At 38.0% G+C, this 19823-nt stretch overlaps 3 protein-coding genes and 1 non-coding gene across 8 annotated transcripts in view; 1 reads left to right on the top strand and 3 right to left on the bottom strand.

Moving 5' to 3' along the window:
- Positions 1 to 1605, bottom strand: part of LOC133734439 (protein GRAVITROPIC IN THE LIGHT 1-like) — a 2562-nt gene extending 957 nt beyond the window's left edge. Inside the window, 4 exon segments of the mRNA XM_062162094.1 lie at positions 19 to 321; positions 406 to 627; positions 630 to 1003; positions 1446 to 1605. Of these exon segments, the coding sequence (XP_062018078.1) occupies positions 19 to 321; positions 406 to 627; positions 630 to 969 (865 nt within the window). The 5' untranslated portion in view covers positions 970 to 1003; positions 1446 to 1605.
- A 3424-nt stretch (positions 1606 to 5029) lies between these two features.
- On the top strand, positions 5030 to 6146 carry LOC133728511 (uncharacterized). Of its 2 annotated transcripts, none has more exons than XM_062155919.1 (3): positions 5030 to 5367; positions 5580 to 5813; positions 5901 to 6146. In XM_062155919.1, exons 1-3 carry the CDS (start codon positions 5137 to 5139, stop codon positions 5940 to 5942), a joined length of 507 nt encoding a protein of 168 aa, XP_062011903.1. In that variant the 5' UTR covers positions 5030 to 5136; the 3' UTR covers positions 5943 to 6146. The 2 variants fall into 2 exon arrangements, with proteins under 2 accessions (XP_062011903.1, XP_062011904.1); XM_062155920.1 differs by having other exon boundaries at positions 5037 to 5367; positions 5583 to 5813.
- Positions 5439 to 5510, bottom strand: TRNAG-UCC (transfer RNA glycine (anticodon UCC)). Its single transcript has one exon. It is a non-coding gene; the product is annotated as a tRNA-Gly (tRNA).
- A 146-nt stretch (positions 6147 to 6292) lies between the features above and the next one.
- LOC133728510 (DExH-box ATP-dependent RNA helicase DExH11) lies at positions 6293 to 19823 on the bottom strand. 4 transcript variants are annotated; one of them, XM_062155916.1, is made up of 23 exons: positions 19478 to 19823; positions 18997 to 19254; positions 18325 to 18585; positions 18181 to 18249; positions 17773 to 17857; positions 16934 to 17109; positions 16713 to 16820; positions 16430 to 16531; positions 16139 to 16339; positions 15894 to 16004; positions 14366 to 14433; positions 13755 to 14151; positions 12912 to 13067; positions 12722 to 12832; positions 12449 to 12502; positions 11553 to 11810; positions 10866 to 10975; positions 10147 to 10300; positions 8408 to 8873; positions 7784 to 7998; positions 7438 to 7676; positions 6816 to 6942; positions 6293 to 6729 (listed from the first exon to the last, which is right to left on the bottom strand). In XM_062155916.1, the coding sequence occupies exons 1-23, from the start codon at positions 19610 to 19612 to the stop codon at positions 6517 to 6519; spliced, it is 4074 nt and encodes a 1357-aa protein (XP_062011900.1). In that variant the 5' UTR covers positions 19613 to 19823; the 3' UTR covers positions 6293 to 6516. The 4 variants fall into 4 exon arrangements, with proteins under 4 accessions (XP_062011900.1, XP_062011901.1, XP_062011902.1 ...); XM_062155917.1 differs by having other exon boundaries at positions 8408 to 8876; positions 17773 to 17848; XM_062155918.1 differs by having other exon boundaries at positions 17773 to 17848.

Raw genomic sequence — 19823 nt, 5'->3', positions numbered from 1 at the left:
GATCTGGGTTGAGAAGCGAGGAGAGGCTACCGTCCATGTAGAATGTCTCGTGATCAAAGCCTTGGAACATTTTGCTGGAAATGTAGGACTGGAGAGCATACTTGGCACTACCATTCTGGGTCGTTGTGAGAATGGAGGATGTGTTAATAGCTGTTGTGGTAATGGCAGTCACAGTGGCAGCTTCAATGGAACGCACAGCTGCGGCAATGTCCCAATGAGCGGCACGCATGAGAGAGAGGAGCAATAAAGTGAAGGACTTTGATGCCTCTTTCACTTGGCTCATTGTTGCCTCAAACAGATCCGGTGCAGGAGCAGCTACAACTGTAATAACAAGTCCATTACAGAGCTGCAATTATTACTTCTCAATACAACCACAAAGTTTGGTAGGGTTTTAGTAATTAGTACCTTGAAGTTGACTGCAACCTACCTTCCTCCTTGAGATAGATCTGCCCTTCTTGCCATTATTCCCGTTGGAGCCATTAACTACACTACTGAGCTTTTCCTTGAGGTTATCAACCTCTACTTCCTTAGCCTTCACCTCCTTCTTCAGCTCCTCCACGGTCGCCTCATATGGTGCCACCACCTCCCTCAGTGTACCCCCCGCCACCGCTCTATGTCGGCCACCCTTATCTTCTCCGGGTCCCAAGGGCTATGTGCCTTCTGCAGGCCAGCGTAGGCCTTCTTCATTGCCGAAACGGCGTCAAACACTTCCCACATTGCCATCTCCATCTCCATTACCTCCTTCCTTGACCTCTCCTCCCTAACCCTAAACCCTCCTCCACCACCAATCTCCTCCTCTTCTCTCACTTCCTCCTCCGGCTCATCCAATTCGAGCTCACTGAAATCATCCTCATCTCCCGCGCCATTCACGGCGAAGTCACCGTTCCTGCCGGCGCCAAGTGGGTGCAGCAAGCAAGAAGCGGCCACCCTCTGAACCAAATCCGAGAAATTCGAAACCTTTGCCGCCATTTCCCTCTTTATTCCTCACTTGACCTCTACTCCTCTGAATCAATTGTACCCAAAAACAGATACATGAACCAGATTCAGATTCTCTCAGAGACCATAAGGGGTGCGCATGATAAAGGAAATGCCAGGACAGTTTAAGATAGCCAAAACCCAGTAACCCCATTTCAACAATTAACCAGTGAGCAGAATCTAACCAACTAATTAACTAAAAACAATAAATGAAGCTCAATGATTCACCTCTCTGTTGTTCTTCTTCTAAACCAAACAAAGAAGAAGAGAAGTTCTGGCTAGAATGTCATTTTACTATTTCCACTTAAAAACACAGCAATATTCACAGAATACCCGAACCTAGAAGAGCTTAATAATCAAACAAATGATACTTGGCCCAAGATTTTGGTCATGAATCTAAGATGAAACAAAATGGAGAGAAAGAAGCAGAATCGGCGAATAAGAAATTGAAGGAAAGTTGATATCTTTACCTGGTTAAACGTCTCCTTCCGATTAGAGTGTGACTGGGACGGTGATGAGCTAGCTCAACTGAAACTGAACAAGAGTGAAGAAGTATGACTAGAACTATTCTTCTTTGTAAAAGTGAAAAAGAAAACAAAAGAAAGTATAAACAGAGAAATGGGAATTGAAATCAAATAGAACAATTCTTAGGTTCACCCCTAGGGTGAATGAGCATATTCACCCCATTGTCGAATAAATTAAAAAAAAGGAATTATGCACATTGATTTACACCTTAATTAGGTCCAAACTTCAGTTTCAAACAAAAATGCCTAAATTAATTTCTCACTCTTATTTCCACTTCATGTATTTGTTTTTCATAAATATTAGTATAACAAATTACCCCTACGTTTTTTTTTAAATTGTAAATAAATAAGCTACCGTATATTCTTATCTCTCATACAACCATTTATGTAAAAAGAAAAGAAAAGAAAAAAGTTGTCGGAAAAAGAGAGAGGAACACATCTACACCGACCCGCTGTCGGAATGTAGTCAAACAGTGGATAGCCGGCTAGATCAAATTTGGCGTGAAAATGGGTGAATAGCCTTTTGGTTCTCTAATAGTAGCCTTTTGGTTTGTTTATAATAATTTGTCGGTTTTATAATAGTAAATTTTTTATTTGGGTACAATAGTCTTTCAGAAGATGCCAATAACATTTCAAAAGATTATAGTGAATGACAATGGTTTTATGGAGAATAATAGTAACTTTTTAGTTTGTCGGCAATAACGTTTCGATTTGAGACAATAGCTTTTCGAAAGATGGCAAGTGACTAACAAATGACCGTAACTTTTCTGAAGAATGACTATAGAGAAAAATAAAAAAGAGTAAAATAGGATTTTAATGTCAAATTTTAGAGAATGAGGTCCATGTACCAAAAGAAGAAGTATGACCAGAACTATTCTTCTTTGTAAAAGTGAAAAAGAAAACAAAAGAAAGTATAAACAGAGAAATGGGAATTGAAATCAAATATGTACCAACTTCCAACTAACTTTAGTAATTGCAAGACATGTACCTCCAATAAAATGTTGGTAGATATTTTAAGTTTGTGTTTCCTTTTTTATTATTATTAAAAATTGAAAATAAAAAATAAAAAATAAAAAATAAAAAATAAAAAATAAAAAATAAAATGGGTCCTTGACCAAAAGCACCAAAATGAGCCAATGTTATCCCACTTACCCCAGCAAAAGATTTTTATTCCCACATACACAATTTAACAAGAAAAGATGATTTTACCCTCAACCCAATTAGACAATTACAACCATTGCCACTCTCTCATCTCATTCCCCTCCCTCCGATAACGTTGCGTCGAGATTAAGGATGATTAGGACGACGATTGCGTGGAAATCAAGAACGATTCGGAGGAAGATGACGTCGTCGAGGAGGTCCGCCGGCTGGTGACCGTGGACGGAGGTTTGTGGTAGAGGACAAGGATAGCGACGGCGATTTTCTGGGTGACCCGTGGTCGGAGGTTTGTGATCGAGGACGAGGATAACGACGAGAATAGCGACGAGGATAGCGACGGCCGACGGGGACCTGTGGACGGAAGTTTGTGGACAGAGAGCGAAGAAAGCGACGGGGACTTTCCCGGAGTCGTTGCAGATCGAATGGCCGGTGAAGACATGGGTGCTTAGTCTGGGTGCCCAAAGCAGTTTTTTTTTTTTTTTTGTAGTGGAAGGAGTTGCGGTGGTCGTGGTGGTGGCGGTGAGGCCGATAAGCGAGTGAGGGGTGATTTTTCTACAGAAGCTCATCATGATTGGGAGATTAAGAAGCTTGTAATAAGCCGCAGAAGAGAATAAGAGAAAAGTTAGTAGTGGAACGATTAGAACAAAAAGGGTCATAAAAAATGTTGGATATGTTTTTACGGGAATGAAAAATGGAGAGGAGGAAGAGGATGTATTAATAGGGAGAGAGTCTGAGGCCTAAAGATAGAGATAGAAAATGAGAGAGAGAGAGAGAGAGAGGAGTGGGTTATGGTGGAGGAGACTGCTAGCATTGCATGAAAAAAGTGGTGAAAAGTAATGAAAGGGTGCCGGGTCCCACGTAAGATGGGCTAGGACTTCGTTCTAACATCTGCCTCTGCCTTCCAGTAGTCTTCTACTTCTGTTACACAATCCTCATGATTGTGCGTATTCATTTTTTCTCTCTATTCTTTTTTTCTTTGCATTTGTTCTTGTTTGGAATTTTCTGGTCTAGGGTGTCAATTAAGGCTTTCAACTTTGAAATGAGGGAAGGCAAAGATCGGATTATTTTGGAGCAGAAGGAAAGAAGAAGAAAAAAGTCTTGAATGTTTATTGAGGTGCAATAGACGTCTATTGGAGGGCAATAGACGTTTTTAAATTGATATAATCTCTTCGTTTTTTTTCTTTGAATAAAGTTTTATTTGTCTAAATTTAAGGAGATTAGTTCATATTCTGGCAACCGAAAGTTTTATTGGGGATAATAGACATCTATTGGGGGGCAATAGACGTCTATTGGGGGGCAATAGACGTCTATTGCCACTTTGTTGGGGGGCAGTAGACGTCTATTGGGGGGCAATAGACCTCTATTGCCCTTCTATTGGAGGGTTTTTAGAAAAATCTGGTGTGACCGGAATCCGGCGGCCGGTGATCGGAATCCGGTGAAAGTTGGCCGGAATCCGGCGACCGGTGACCGGATTCTGGCGGCCGGTGAGGGGCTCCGGCGAAGTCTCCTATGGTTTCTCTCTCTTCCATTTTCTCTCTCTCTCTCTAAGTAACAAAGGGGTTAGGGGTAAAATGGTATTAAAAAAAAATTAAAAACAAAAAAAAAATCTTAATGGTGTATTAGGGAAGACTCCCTTAGAGTGTATTGGGTAAGAGAGAATTAAAAAATCTTAATGGGGTTAGTAGGAAAAAAATCCCTAGAAATGGGGTAAATGGATAAAAACCCAAATAAAAAACCTCAAGCATGTGGAGAAGTCATCATATGTCAATTTCAAGATGGTATATATTGATATCAAAATTTAGTTTAGTTCATGGACTCTCATACCAAAGAAAAATCTATACTATCAAGAGACAAGTTTTCAAACAGGTGTCCAACTAAAACATCTTATGCCATCAAGTTGATATTGAAATTAAGGGATGTCAGACAACATTTAAATCTTAATATGGGATTTTAGAGAGTAATTAAATCATGAATTTCAAGATTTTTAAGTTTTAAATACTCACTCACATTCCACATTATTTGGCTCTATTTTTTTTGTTCATTCATTTTTCTTTCTTTTCTCATATATCCCACATTCATGGTGAAAATTGTGCACCAAAGCTTATTGATCAATTTTTTACCAAAATATGAAAATATCATCGTCTCAAGATGATGGACAAGTCCAATAAGAGGACCTCAAACTTGAGAGCTACAAAAGAGAATAATAAAAACCACACTTGAACTTGCCACCTAACAAGTGCGATATAGGAGAGACTAAAAGGATAAGATCACATAGTCGCTTGGATATTTTCTAGACAGTTGGATACTTTTTGGGTCCCAAAATTTCCACCACACCAAGTCTTCATAGACAATAATGCAAGCAAAAAATATCTGTCTACTACTAAACCACCATTTGTGTCCATTTCTCGTATAAACCCCAAAATTTCGTGGGGAAAGAACCAAAGGAGTGGCAAGAAGAAACTATACAGAAGAGAGAACAATGGAGTGTTGTGGGAGACCTAACAGGAGTGACGTTCATTTGTCAAGTGAAGAAGAGGCAAAGATTGAGTCCGAGACAAGAGAACACTTTGATGGAGTAGCTCCCAAACGTCACTCGAAGCCTCAACGCAGCGAATACGCGTCTCAATATGTCGATGTTCTCTCTAAAGATGGTAAACAAGAGTCCAATCCTGAACTTGTTGAGTTCCAACGACTCGAAAATGATTCACAGGTTGGTTTTCTTTCTTTCCTTGTGTACATAATCTGTTCCGATGTTAAAAAATTTAGGGGAAAATAAAAATTTGCGTCTGCCGGGAGTCGAACCCGGGTCTATTGCTTGGAAGGCAATTATCCTAACCGTTGGACTACAAACGCCTTGTTGACGTTGATGTTGATGAGTTCGTCATAGAAGTTATACTTGTCTATTTGTTTTCTTTTTTGAAGCAGAAATTGGTTCTGAATGGAAGTGAGGTGAGCGAGGAATTTGTGGAGACAGACTACTACAAGGATCTGAATTGCATTGACAAGCAACACCACACAACAGGAACAGGGTTTATCAAAGTTCAAAACCCTGGCGACAGAGGTTACCGCCTTGAACCTGATTCCGACACCAGCACTCAGGCGTCTTGCCAGTGCAACCCAGCAACTAATGACTGGGTACCAGATGCTGCTAGTGCGGTAAGTTGACCACCCACATTTCCGTTCTGCGAATCGGTCTTTTTCGGATATCTGAAGTGAACCAATGTGACTGCTTTCTTGTTCTAGGTACCTTCTGCTTCAGGCAAGCCAGGCAGGAGTGACAACTAAGGTGGAATGTGGATCTCCGTTACCTTTTAAGTGAGATGCTAATGTTGCATATTTCTGTCTGCATTTGTGATTCTGTATACCCACTGATGTGGCCAATAAGTTTATGATTAATCACCTGTATGCCTCGAGTTGATGAGAGTATGTAATAAATAGAGCTTTCTATGCTTCTTCTGATCACAAGAGGTTCGAATCTTTTTTATGCAACTATCAAGAGCTACTGAAATTTAATCGATATCAAGAGTTACTGCAAATCCCCTTGTATCCTTGATTCTCTCATATGAGTAGCAATTTATGTAATAATGGTAGAATTACGTTCAAACCTGCCAGAAAAAAATCATTGCTGGAGTTGGTTCACTAAGAGAATATAATATACACTGGATTATTGCTGCCATATCTTACAACATCTACAGTTGCTGATTCTACGTAAGGGTAGAAACATTGAGAACTTTGCTGAAGTTCAGCATATAGAACAAGACATCACTAATATACAACAATATATGGCTCATTTCCAGATCCTTCCATTCGGTACTTACAAGGACGAACTGGAGAGTTGTGCCTTCAAGTTAGGAAGCAGTTATACTCCTGTTACATACAAGCTAGCTGCGAAAACAATGTCACGTTTTATTGCATTTGAAGCTGTCTCCATTTTCTTGTATAGAGCAGAATTACCCATAATAGATGCAGCATTTTTGAATTCACGACACGTCTCATCAAGTCTAACAATGGTCCGCACTATCATGCCTTCAGGAACATCTGTTAGTTCACAAATATCTGCAAATGGTGTGCCCTGCAGATAATAGGGACATGTAAGAAAGACTGCTCCAGACAAGTCACAGGAATCATTGATGAAATTTTAAGGTCAAACAGTCAAACCTTCGCCCACTCATAAACGACTTCAACAAGACCAAACTTGAGATTCTCTTTGGCGTACTCTTCTGGATTTATTGGAAGTTTGAAGTAAGCTTGACGCTTGCCTAGTCTTATTGCTGTATTGTACAATCTGAAATGAACAAACGTCTAATCAGTTTCTAATGGTCAGGACATAAGTTTTATTTTATTTTACTTATCTTTCTTTCTAATTTTTTTTATTTTTTATTTTTAAAATTTTTTTTTATAAAAAGGTTTGGTATGAGTTTAAAATTAAACTAGGTGATAATAATGCAGAACAGACTATTTTAATAACATTTATGCCATGCATGTGGTAACATTTCAATTATGAGTACTGAAGTCAGAACTTCATAAACACCTTATTTCTCGAAACAATCTGCAAGGAGACCACACCAAGAACAAAAATTGAAAACTCTAGGTTACCACCAAAGAGTTTGCAATGCTAACATCAAAGGCAGCACTAAACAAACATGGGCAAATGTAGGTTCTAAATGCAAGCATACAGAAATACTACCTCAATCCCATGCATATATTTTGTATTCAAGATCTGACCCTGGAATTCTTATGGCACAAAAGAGAAATTAATATGTAAAAGATAAAGAATGACCTCTCTTTCGCCATAGAAAGTTTAGGAGTAAGTGAAGGTTCAGAAGTATTCTTCTGCTGAAAAACGAAGGACGACATTAATGCCACCGCTTCTTCTGGTTCCAGGTCATCTAGTTGGTTCTCAAACAAACACTCTGTGCAGATCAACTCCTCCCCAGAATTCATCTCGCATGCGACACGGCCTTTTATTTGAACTACAAGGTCAGCATCTATACATCCGATATCCTTCAGAACATCTATCTGAAAATACAAAATTAAAATATTAAGTGGGACCCCATACAACTGTAGAGACATTCTATACAAGCCAAAGCAACAAAGAAAGAAATATGTGAATCATGAAAATGTACCCGGCCTTGAAAATCTGGCATCTGTTGAAGTGCTTCATCTGACATTTGAAACTTAAGAGCATTAACTTCCTCTTTGTGTCTCTTTATCTCTCTTGCTAACTTAATGTGTTCCTCCAATTTAATACATCCATCGCACTTATTCTTTGCCATCTTCTGCACTAAGTTTGTCCATTTGTAGTATGTTTCCACAAGATGCATGTCTTTCAACTTCAGATCTGAACCAGGATCACCACTATGAAGGTCAGCTTAAAGAGTGAGTTAACTCTTAACAAATTCTCAAATTATCCAAGTCTTCTGAACTTTTTTTTTTTTTCTGTCAACAATAGAAGTAATATAACAGAAAAGAGAAAGTAAACATGAAATCTAGAAGTGGATAGTTCAGAATTTAGATTTCCAAGGACAAAAAAAAATCGTAAGAAGCCATGCACAGATTTATAATTTTATATAGGCGCATTGAAGTGTATATATATCCAGGAATTATTTGATTAGAAACAAAACTTTCAATAATGAAATGAAAAGAGTACAACAGTGTATACTTTTTATGTAGGGATACATTAGTATAAGTCAACAAGACTTGCTTTCCCACACAACAATATTGTTATATAGATTGTGAAATAGATATACCTTTCATTGGATCTAAGGCTGGAGGGTACTCCTCTCCTTTAGGTTTTGTGTCCAACAGCAGTTGCACTGTCTTGGAGTAAGCAGCACTGCTACAGTCCTCAAGAAGCCGGACTAGGTCAATCTTTATTTTGCTACTGCATATGAATGAGAAGTCTGTGATATCGGCTCCTCTAACCTCGTATCTCACCCCAGCAGCAGCACCATGGTGTGGTAATTTTATGTTGATGACACCTGATCCTTTGCGTGAAGAAACAGAGGTACAATACTCTTCTTCAAAAGCACGTTTAGATTTCGCTACCACGTAGTAACCCTGAGAAGAATCAGTGTTTTTGGTATCTTGTAAGTTACCACTAGCCAGGGGAGTTTGGATTGTCACTGGTAGTTCAGGTTTCAGCACTAGAACGATGTGTTGCTTATTACTAGAAGAAGGTGCTTTTACAACAACTCCAAGCAAGTATTTCTGGGCCTGCTGGTAAAGCATCCATACAATACAGGTTTAGCACACCCATAAAAAACCAGAGAAAAGCCTCATAGACAAAATGGAGTTTACATGTATATTCAAACTGAAAACACAGTTACAGAACCACATACTTAAAAGCTAACAACAGACATATCATGCTAAGTGAGGACTAAAAACATTCTTCCGCTTTGAATCTCTTGATAAAGTAATCTGGGGTTCACATCCAAAACCAATTGGCAATGGATGGAGTGGCCCAAACCCTTATAAACCCATAGGCAAGGTCCCATTTTTCCCATGTGGGATGTATATATTCTCAACACACCCCCGCACGTGTGGCGAATTTTCAAGCCATACACGTGGACAACTTTGGGTGACGTGGAGCCCGTGTGGCCGTTAGGCATGCACACGTGGGTAACCCGCTCTGATACCATGATAAAGTAATCTGGGGTTCACATCCAAAACCAATTGGCAATGGATGGAGTGGCCCAAACCCTTATAAACCCATAGGCAAGGTCCCATTTTTCCCATGTGGGATGTATATATTCTCAACATCTCTTTTGGACCTCTTGTCCACTTTTAGTCTACCGTTTCCTTTCAACTTCAGTTTCAAGAGCAGAAGAAACGAGGATGAGATGGCAAAGCCTCAGATGCAAATTCCCTATTGACCCTGAAAGGCTGGAACTCATTGAAATTTTTCATTTACTGTTATCAATTAATTTTCAAAGTGATATTGATAAGTTATTGAAATTTTACCTACTAATTTTCCTTTTAGGCTGAATATATAGAAACCTCAAACATATGAACACTCATGCTTCAATACATAAAATTTCAAACTCTTTCAATATATGTAAATCTCCTCCATGATATCTCCCACCCTTGTGCATACAACTGTCAGTGAATAATCAAGCTTTGGCCAAGTTTAACGGATATATAGGATGTTTTAAAGTTATGGTTAAATTATAAGTTAAAACAATAAAGTCTCAAGTCTTCTTCAAATCACAACATCAGACAACGTACATGTATTTCTTCTAATCTTAAGTTTTGATAGGTACAAATCAGATGTCAGCCTAATACAAGTATCTTTATGTATCCCATACGAGAAAAAGCCACAAAAATCATGCAGGAATTATCATATATCAACAGTTTGACACTTAATGTTAGATAGACATAAATATACTTGTATTAGGCTTACCACAATTAATAATACTCCAAAGAGTACCACAGAAATTGGATCCAGGAGGAGGAAAAGGAAGGAAATCAACAATTAATAAGGACTCACTGATTGTGATTTCATGACAACCACTCTTCCGGATGTAAGAAATTGTTGGGCACCAGGGGACTGCATTACTGCCTCCAATACTTCTGTTCTATGCTTCTCCTTTTCTAAGTACATGTCATAATACTCCTCAATAGCTGGTTCCCCTTTTATACATCTACATGCAAATACCCATGCTTCATGAACCATTATAAGACAAAATGCAACATGCTAACAATTTCATTTGCTCAAGTGTAATAAACAAAATTTTGACTATTAATTAATAACTAGTCTAATAGCAATCTGTCCACAGCCCACCTTAATATCAACTAAACTTAAACAAAGGGAACCCATCGACAGTTGTTGGAAACCCAAAAAGAGAAAAAAGAAAAGAAAAAAAAAATTGTTTCTATTACTGACAAAAGCCTTATATGCTATGACATGCCCACAAGTGGTATTAAGAGCACAAAATATTTTCACTAGCAAACATAAAAAATCAGCAAAATTCCAACCAGAACCATGTTTCAATTTCATTTGAATAACTGTCTTTTATACTTTTACACCATGCATGCCTGACAAAATTATGCCACATTTCATAAGTTACCAATAAATTGAGTGCAACAAGCATAATATATCAACTAAAAAAATAACAGATCAGTATAAAAGAGGCTGTACTGAATCCCACATATAGATTATACACAACAAGACGGATCAGTATAATCAAGACTCTGGTGTGGACCTACTCGATACTTTTTGTAGGCTGAGCAAGCTTTCGCATCAGAAGTTGCTGCATATCTGGTAGTTTCTTCTGAGCATGGAACTCAGCAAAACTTCTTTTCAGCATGTCCTCCACCTGCGGTGATGGTCCCAACCAATATTTGTAAATGGACTCATCAAGACAACAGAGATTAAACTTTGGCTTGTACCTACTTATGTTCTTTATAAACACACAGAAATAAGAAAAATAAAACAAAACCCTTCGTTGATTATTGTGAGAATTAGTTTATAAGCAGAAGATGGTTGGTCCTTCACTGCAATGAACACAAGCAGGCCAATGCTTATAATAGGTTGAGCAATGTCTAAGGGTCTTTATTCTATCCTAGTGAATCTCAATGTAAGTTCTTTATTCATCATATTGAATCTCAACGGAATATTAATCCACCCCAAATAGAATGTGCTTTAGCATGAGATTAAGGAAAGCTTTTGGGACCATATATGTACTGAAAGAATATATTTCTTTTGCTCCCATAAAGCTACAGAAGTTATGGATGAAGAGCGTTCCTGTATTAAAAGCTATATATACGTTGTCAACATGAGCTTTACTTTCAGGATTTAGCTTCTTCAATTTGGAATGGATTCAAAATTGATCTGCGGTCCTGTTTCCTTTCCCCTATATGTATGAATGGGACTGACATGAAGTAAATAGGTACCTTCAGTTCTTCAACACGAAGAAGATGCATGATCATAATATAAGTAAGCCGAAACTGAGATTCTAGCCTGGTTGCACTTCCAACTATGACATGCTTCAAATCCCTCTCTTCTAGGATTTCATCACGGCACATTACAATAACTGTACCAATTTTATCAAGTCCTCTCCTGCCAGCACGGCCTGCCATTTGAGTGTATTCTCCTGGTAGCAGTTGTCTAAACTCCTTGCCATCAAATTTCCTTAATGTATCAAAGACAACCTGCGCAAAATCTTGACACAGGTTAGAATTCAAGATACTAATGTCATATCTACGGCTAATGCATAGCAAATGGAAAGATGCACTATCACTAACCCGTCTGTCCATTTTAGAGATTATCAACCAGGGTTCAAAAAGCACAATTCTTTTCTCATAATTCCTGATATTTTATTTCTTCATATTAATGCATTCATCAACACAGACTAACAAACCACAACTAGAAGTGGCTTTGTGAAAAATTAGATTACATTTAGGTGGCACAGACCACGTTCTTTCTGGTTGTAATAAACAATTGAACATAATAAAACCATCAAGCAGACCAATTCCTGAGGGACTTGAATCAAACACGTTATAAGAAGTCGCAAATTAAGTTACTGAGCTAGCCTCATATGATGAAAATAAATAGCTTCAATCAACATCATTTTTAGACACTTGAACCAACAGGATTATACAGTAAGACTGATCAATGAATTTAGCACTCAAAGAGATGAAAGAATACAGAAACATAGAATATTTCCCAGGCTGAAAACTTTTTCTTGTTTGGACAAGTAGTTATATACCAAAGAACCACCCCAGAAATCTTTGATATGGCAGTGGAAATTATACTTCCAATTTTAACAATAGTGCCTAACACAACTCACCGTTCTAGCTGGTGCATTCACTCCCATTGCAAATGTCTCTGTTGAAAACAGAACCTACAAAAAATTGGAGGAAGATTACAAAATACAAATCCAAAATCACCACAGTAACTCAAATTCAATTAGATGTAGAAATACAACAGAGAAAGTTCAAAACTACTGGTCATATATATACAGTTGGGCTAAACATCATCAAGGTATCCGGATTATCATTTTGAATAACAAAACATCAATGTCATGAAACAAAAATAAAATCCCGAAGTAACACGCATTTACCTTTATCACACCTCGACAAAAGAGCATTTCAACAACTTCCTTAACAATTGGAAGAAGTCCTGCATGATGGACACCAATCCCTCTATGGAGAAGGTTTTGAACTCTGACAACCTGCATATGAGAACATATGATGTCTAAGGCCCAAGGTTTTGTATTTAGTTAAGACGAAATGATTAGTATGCAACTATACCTGAGGTAAATTCCTGTCGGATCCCTTCAGCCTTGAAAATGCTTTGTCACAGAAAACACGAATCTGACTTTTCTCAGAACTACTTGTGAGGTCAATTCCCGACATGCTATCAGCTGACCTATCACAGCGATTCTTTGAGAAACAAAATATAACCACCTGTACAGACAAATCAAGGCATAAGATTACAGAATTATTAGACAAGCAAGGTCAATTCCTAAATATAGAAAATTCCAAAATTTGCATAAAGTAAACACAAGTCTCGTAGATACTAGAGCTAAAAGCATGGACGGAAACAAAGTTTTCTCCTCTGCTAAATATGAAAATGCAAATTCCATTTGGCGGTGCCTTCCTTTTTTCAGTATTCTCTATTTAGTTTCAGAAAAGATGAAATAATAATCATGTAGGCCTGCCTCTAGAGTGGACGTCTACAATTTTTAAAATGCAGACACCAACCCTGAAATGTAATCAAACGATAAGAACGGGTCATTCTTTAGGTCCTCCACAAGGATTGTCCTTGCAAAGAATCAGCCAAATAGCACACCGTTCAGTATACAGTATATTGGACAAAATGAAAATGATAATGATGGTTAGTAAATGCCTAAACAATTCTTGATTTTGGCTGATTTTTGGCAGATTTGTCCTTGAAAGAGGACTTCGAAAAAAGACAGTTCTGATCATTTGATTGCATTGGGGGGCAGACATCTCTGCATTTTCAAAAAGTTTATGGACATCCACTCTTGATGCTGATCTTAGAAGCTCTTGCTGTATTCTTTTCAGAAGTGGCTAGAATCAAATGAATAAAAGCAATAGACACGTGCGAAAGGGAAGTAAATTCAAACATACAGGTAATAGTGACTTCTTTGAGAGCTTGTTAATAAGTGACAACCACGAAGAAGCATCTGATCTTCTTAAACCCCAATTGTTCATGCCATTGCCGTTGTTTTGATTTGCTCCACCAGTTCTGGATAAATTCCCTGAGTTATGGGCACCCAATTGCTTCTGTTTTCCTGAATGTGAAGTTTCACGTTTTTGACCTCGAGCCCCATCGTGAGAAGCTGAAGCAGAAGCTGGAGCACGTGATCCACCACCACCGCCGCCGGTGGCAGGACTATTCTTTTTCTTGAATGTATCTTTTGCAGCTTTGAAGCCCTGAGGAATGAAGCTTTCACTTTCACATATCTTGTAAAGTTCTCCGGAGTAAAATAGGCAGTGCTCCAATGGGACTGGTCTTTTTATAGTCCTATAATAAAATTACACTTAAATATAAAAAATATTGGAAAAAAATTGAGAAGGAAGCATCATAAATGTTTTAAAGTGTCACAAACAATGAGAAAAAAATCAGTTTATGACATAATTTGAATTGTCTGAGAAAAGCCAGGAGAGAGAGAGAGAGAGAGAGAGAGAGAGAGAGGGAGTTGAATCAAAGACCATATACTGCACCAATACATGCTTACCCAGTAACACGGATTTGCTTTTGCTTTGTCCGTCCAATCCAGTCAGCAAACTCAACTTTGTTCGGTACCTAAAAATTGACAATTAGCCACAACATGAGATGCATCTGCTGCCCAAAAAAATAATGAAAAAAAAGGATCTGTCTGGGGGATCCAATGAGCTAGTATCGTAACACAAGCTGATAATTGAACCTATAAAGTTAAGAAATGTAGGGCAGTATTCCTGTTGTTTTCGGGCACAAGAAAAGGCTTTCAAAAGAATAGACAAAGGAGCATGTCCTATAGAAAGATACCAGGTGACTTTACATGTTAGCCAAATTTTGAAATCAGGTACTTCCAACCCCTAGCATTAGTTACAATAAAATATGAATTCCATAGCACAGCCAATAGACTGTCCGGGAAAAGGAAAGATAGTGGACAATGCTTCTATACTAAGAAAGTATACATTTCTAGTATTAATCTAAGCGGAAATACCAACTATTTGGTTGGTATGTTCAAGCAAGTATAGAAGCATTGTCCACTATCTTTGCTTTTTCCAGACAGTCTATTGGCTGTGCTATGGAATTAATATTTTATTGTAACTAATGCTAGTATACTTGCACGAACAAACCAACCAAATAGCTGGTACTACTGCTCAGATTAATACTAAGAAATGTTTACCTTTTTTTAATACAAATCAATTTTACGAAGACATCACAAATTAGTTAAGCAAAAAAGGCTTAAGAGGTTAAATTTTCATAACCCCAATAATGCCCTTGCTTAATGAAACTTTCCAAACACGTGATATAACATATAAAAGGTAGGATGACAATTATGAATAGTGAATTAAAACAGAAACAAAAAGAAAACAAAGAAAGTGAAAACCATTAACATGGGAGCAGTTTCTTATAACTGCAATTGCAGGTTTTTTTTCTTTTGGCAATCTACAAACAAAATTAAACAAATAATCAATAACAAAAATCCAACAAAATTACTAACTGAAATAAAACATAAAAAACAAAAAAGAAACCAACTGACAAACACTTGCACGTGTGTTAAGAAGCTAGTTAGTTAATGAATAAACAAGAGGGGACAAAGAGAAGACCATCAGATTAAACATTGGGCCTATTCAACAGAAGTATGGGAACAAACAGCTTCCAAATAAGAAATGAAAATTTTAAGATGGTTGTAATATCTAATACTAGCAAATGGTAATTTCCGAGAAACTCCTTTATCATTTGCAATAATACCTAATTATTATTTTATTTTTTTTGGTCGATGCCTAATACCTAATTCAAAACATATTTATCAAAGGAAACCCTGTTCTAATCAACAATTATAACTCTGATCTATAACCTTTTGATAGATATAATTCAATCAACAATTACAATGTTCTAATCAACCTTTTTGATCAAATAAAATTCAAAAGAATTTGATGACCTATTGATTCTAACAACTGATTACCGGGTTGATCATTCGGACCCTTGATTACACTTTCATATTTGCATTACTTTTTTCATGGTGATAAATAATATCACGAAAGAGTGCATACCGTAGCTGAAAGGAGGACAATGTTGATGTGTCTCGGGAGCATTATAATAACTTCTTCCCAAACAACACCTCTTTCGACATCATTGACATAATGAACCTCATCAAAGATAACCTATCTCCACACACGCATGCAGAAAGATGGCAAGAATATTTCAACAATTGGCAAAGTACTGATAGTGAAGAACTATCCATAGAAAGGAGGGAAATCACTGATCAAGATAATAACACAGAAACAAGCCCACTTACCCATTCAATGTCACGTATGATGTCAGCACCCCGATAAAGCATTGACCTTAATATTTCCGTGGTCATAATGAGACAAGAAGCCTCGGGCCTCAAGCTAACATCACCAGTGAGAAGTCCAACATCGAATTTTCCACAGAAGTCCCTATATTTTTGGTTGCTGATGGTCTTGATAGGAGCAGTATACACAGCTCTCGTGCAATGCTGCACGGTATTAGAATACGAAAGAATATTAAATAATATTCATATATGTGCAATAAAAAGCATCCACCAGTAAAATAATTCAGGCTATACTTTTGATGCCAAAGCAAATGCATATTCTGCAACTACTGTCTTTCCAGCTGATGTGTGAGCAGATACAAAGACAGACTCCCCCTTCTCAAGATAATAAATTGCCTGAACAAAAGTAACCAAAGGTTATCTAAGCAGAAATAAATTCTCAGAGTCACTTTCTCAGATAAAAGATAATTTCTAGAGTACCATAGCAAAACAAAAGGAGAAAAAAAAAAAAAAAAAAAAAAACAGATATCAATCAATCTCTAAAGAAAGCGTACGGTAGGATGGATTCAAGCAATACCTCCTTTTGGAATGTATCCAATTCAAAGGGAAAATCAAGTGCCTTATCAGGAACAAGATCATGAAAATTCTCCGAAATCCATTCAGTACGTCCACTAATAGCCCAAGCCTGTCAATGGTGAACCGCTTACAAAAATAAAAATACACTTGATGCAAAGAAAGAGACATGCTAAGTTCATATATGAGAAAGTTTACTTAAACTACTATATCACTAACATTTACCTCCGGGTTCTGTTCACCACCAGTTCCATTAAATCTTGACTTTGAGTCTCCTGCGTCAACTGACAAAATCTCATCCAACACAGACAGTTCAAGCTCAGGAGGATTGCTGGTAATATCAACATCAACCACATTTGCTTCATCCTCTGACTTAACAGATTCCGATCCTGACGATTGACCTTTGGGAATAATATCCCCATTAAAACAACCCAAAACTATATATTAAAATGACCAGAACAGAACTAACAGACCATATACTTGCAGGATTTGGTCCCTAGTTCAAAGGTAATCTTGAATAGTTAACAGCATATGTGTCAACCACAGGAAAAAAAAAAATATATATATATATAACAACATACAGCTCTTATTCCTATTATGCACAACTTTTTCCACAAGATCACACTTGTTTATTGTTAACCGTGATGTCAGCTAATATTTTTGAAGATGAATGATGGAGAAGTAGGGGATGAGCAACGTTATCACTGCAGGACTCATTACCAGACCATTAGAAGCTGAAATCCAGTGTCAATACAGGATCCTGGAATGTCTGACAATCTACATAAGTCTGCTTGTCTACTTAAATTTAGAAGTGACTTGCCTAACTTGGTCTATTAGTTGCAAAGTTAGTCAAGAACACAATTAAGCATTGCAAATCTAATAGAGATAAGCCAGCCATAATTCATTTGAATGCAGTGATATCTAACTCGGCCTATGTCTGCTCAGATTTTCAATGCCTGAGCATCTGGCCTCCATGAATTTATTTACATCTCTTAACCCATAAGATCATAGCATTATAACCAGGTATACTGATGAAATGTATCAAATTCGCATATTGTACATACCATCTCCTTCAAACTCAACAACATCCTCATCCCAAGCCTTTTTGAACAAGTCATCAAACTGTACAGACAACTCACTCTGCAAACCCTAGAAATACATTGAGAAAATTGTTAACTTGAGATGAGATCGTTATAATTGAGAAAAGACTTCACTGACATACCAAGCCGCGCATATATATGTATGTCTATATATAACCAACACTTTTCTCATTCACTTCATTAGTAACCATTAATTCCCAATGAAAACTCTATGCTGTAAGAGAAGTAATACATTGAAGGCAATGTAGGCAACTCAACGACAGAGAAATTCTAAAACTGATATATGAACGCAGAGTCTAGTAACAAACTATATTGTAACAGGTTCAAAATATTTGAAAACAGAAAGAAAACATGCAGAAAACAAAAACTGACCAGCTTTTCATCTGATGTGCTCTTGACTGAACCTTGATCATTGTATACATTCCATGAGCCAGGATATGCCTAACACAAGAGCTCTTCTGTTACTATGATATGTTTAAATTTACAACTTTCGATCAAGATGACAACTGAACTGACCTTGAGAGGACCAAGGTCCAAGCCTTGCTTAAAACTTGGTGGAACAGCCTGTGCAGGGCCACCAGTAAGAAGTTGGTGTACCCATTCGCCATTAGAAGCACCATCAGGAAGCGTTCTTTCTAGAGATTGGGAATCATCCAAGCCTCCTGGACGAAAAGGACGGTTGCTGATGCTCCCCCATACAAAATCCTTTGCTGGTCCGGCCATGCGTGGCAACGAACCAGACTCTTGTGCTTCTATGGTAAGTTCTGCTTCATCGACCTAAGGAAATATAATAAGCAAACTCTGGTCGACATGTCGAAAAATAAGATAACAATTGTGACACTACATTACAACAATACTGTCATTACTACAGTACTACAGCCGTGACCTAAGGAAATATAAGGAAATGTTGGGCAAACACAATGCTCAGGCTACGAAAACTAGAAAAGCAAAGCAGCATTGTAGGTTGTTAGTTTGTGTCCACTAATGTGGACCAAAATTAAAACCTCTCCACCCTTCCTCAAGAGGGGAATGGCTCGGCCTCAGCTGCTTTTCATTTTCAGGTGAATTAGACTCTCAATAAACTTAATAACAAAAAATAAAAAACATCACCGCATGATGATTCTGATTTCCCATACTAGGCTAATCGACATGTTCACCTAAACACAAAACACTGACTGAGCCGCATACCTGCACAGATTTGGGTTCCCATATCCCTCCTTCGGATCCATTCTTGTGGCGCCTAAACGGTAACTCCCATGTCGGAATGACAACAGACCGTGGCAACGACGGCTCCAAGTGTACATTAGCCTTGTCAAACCAGTCAAAATCCCACTGCCTCCCGACCTTTTCCGGTGAAAAGACATCAGAATCCAATCTCGGCAACAGATATGTCTCCTCTATATACTCTTTTATCGACTCCGGCGTTTCCCTAGCAAATGCAGGCGGCTGATACACAAATAAAGGCATATATCATCACACTAAGATTACGAATTTGTTAGCAAACTCCAATAACTTTTCAGTTCAGAAACAATTTGTTTACTTCTCACTTAAACATCTAAGCCTTCAATTAGGCACTGCCTAAAATCCAATACACTAAGCAAAAGAAAAGGCTGAACAACCAGACTAAGCGAAACCCTAGCGATTGAATTGGAAGAAGGAGGAGACTGACCAGGACGAAATCGGGGAGCGACTTGACGGGGTCGGAGCGCTCGACGGTGCAGAGAGGCTCGAGGCGGAGGTGGCCGCTGTGGCCGGAGAAGCCGACCCGGAATGAGAGCTCCTTGGCTGCTTGTATCGGATCCATTTACTCTCTGGAATCTTTTTTGGGGATTGTGTTGGAGTGTTTAGGGGTTTTAAGTCGGGTTTTTTGATTCGGAATGGGGCATTTGATTTTTGGCGGGTTTTGTTTATTCGGGTTGGTTTCAGTGTCACTCATTCACAGTCGGAATTGTGTAGAAGCAGCCGTCGGAGGTATTTGGAATTTGAAAGTTTTCTCATGCCTTCCAAGTAGTCGC

The sequence above is a fragment of the Rosa rugosa genome, chromosome 2, assembly GCF_958449725.1.
Source record: "Rosa rugosa chromosome 2, drRosRugo1.1, whole genome shotgun sequence".
NCBI classification, from domain to species: domain Eukaryota; kingdom Viridiplantae; phylum Streptophyta; class Magnoliopsida; order Rosales; family Rosaceae; genus Rosa; species Rosa rugosa.
The sequence above is the reverse complement of the archived record's forward strand: the minus strand, read 5'-3'. Positions and strand labels throughout refer to the sequence as shown.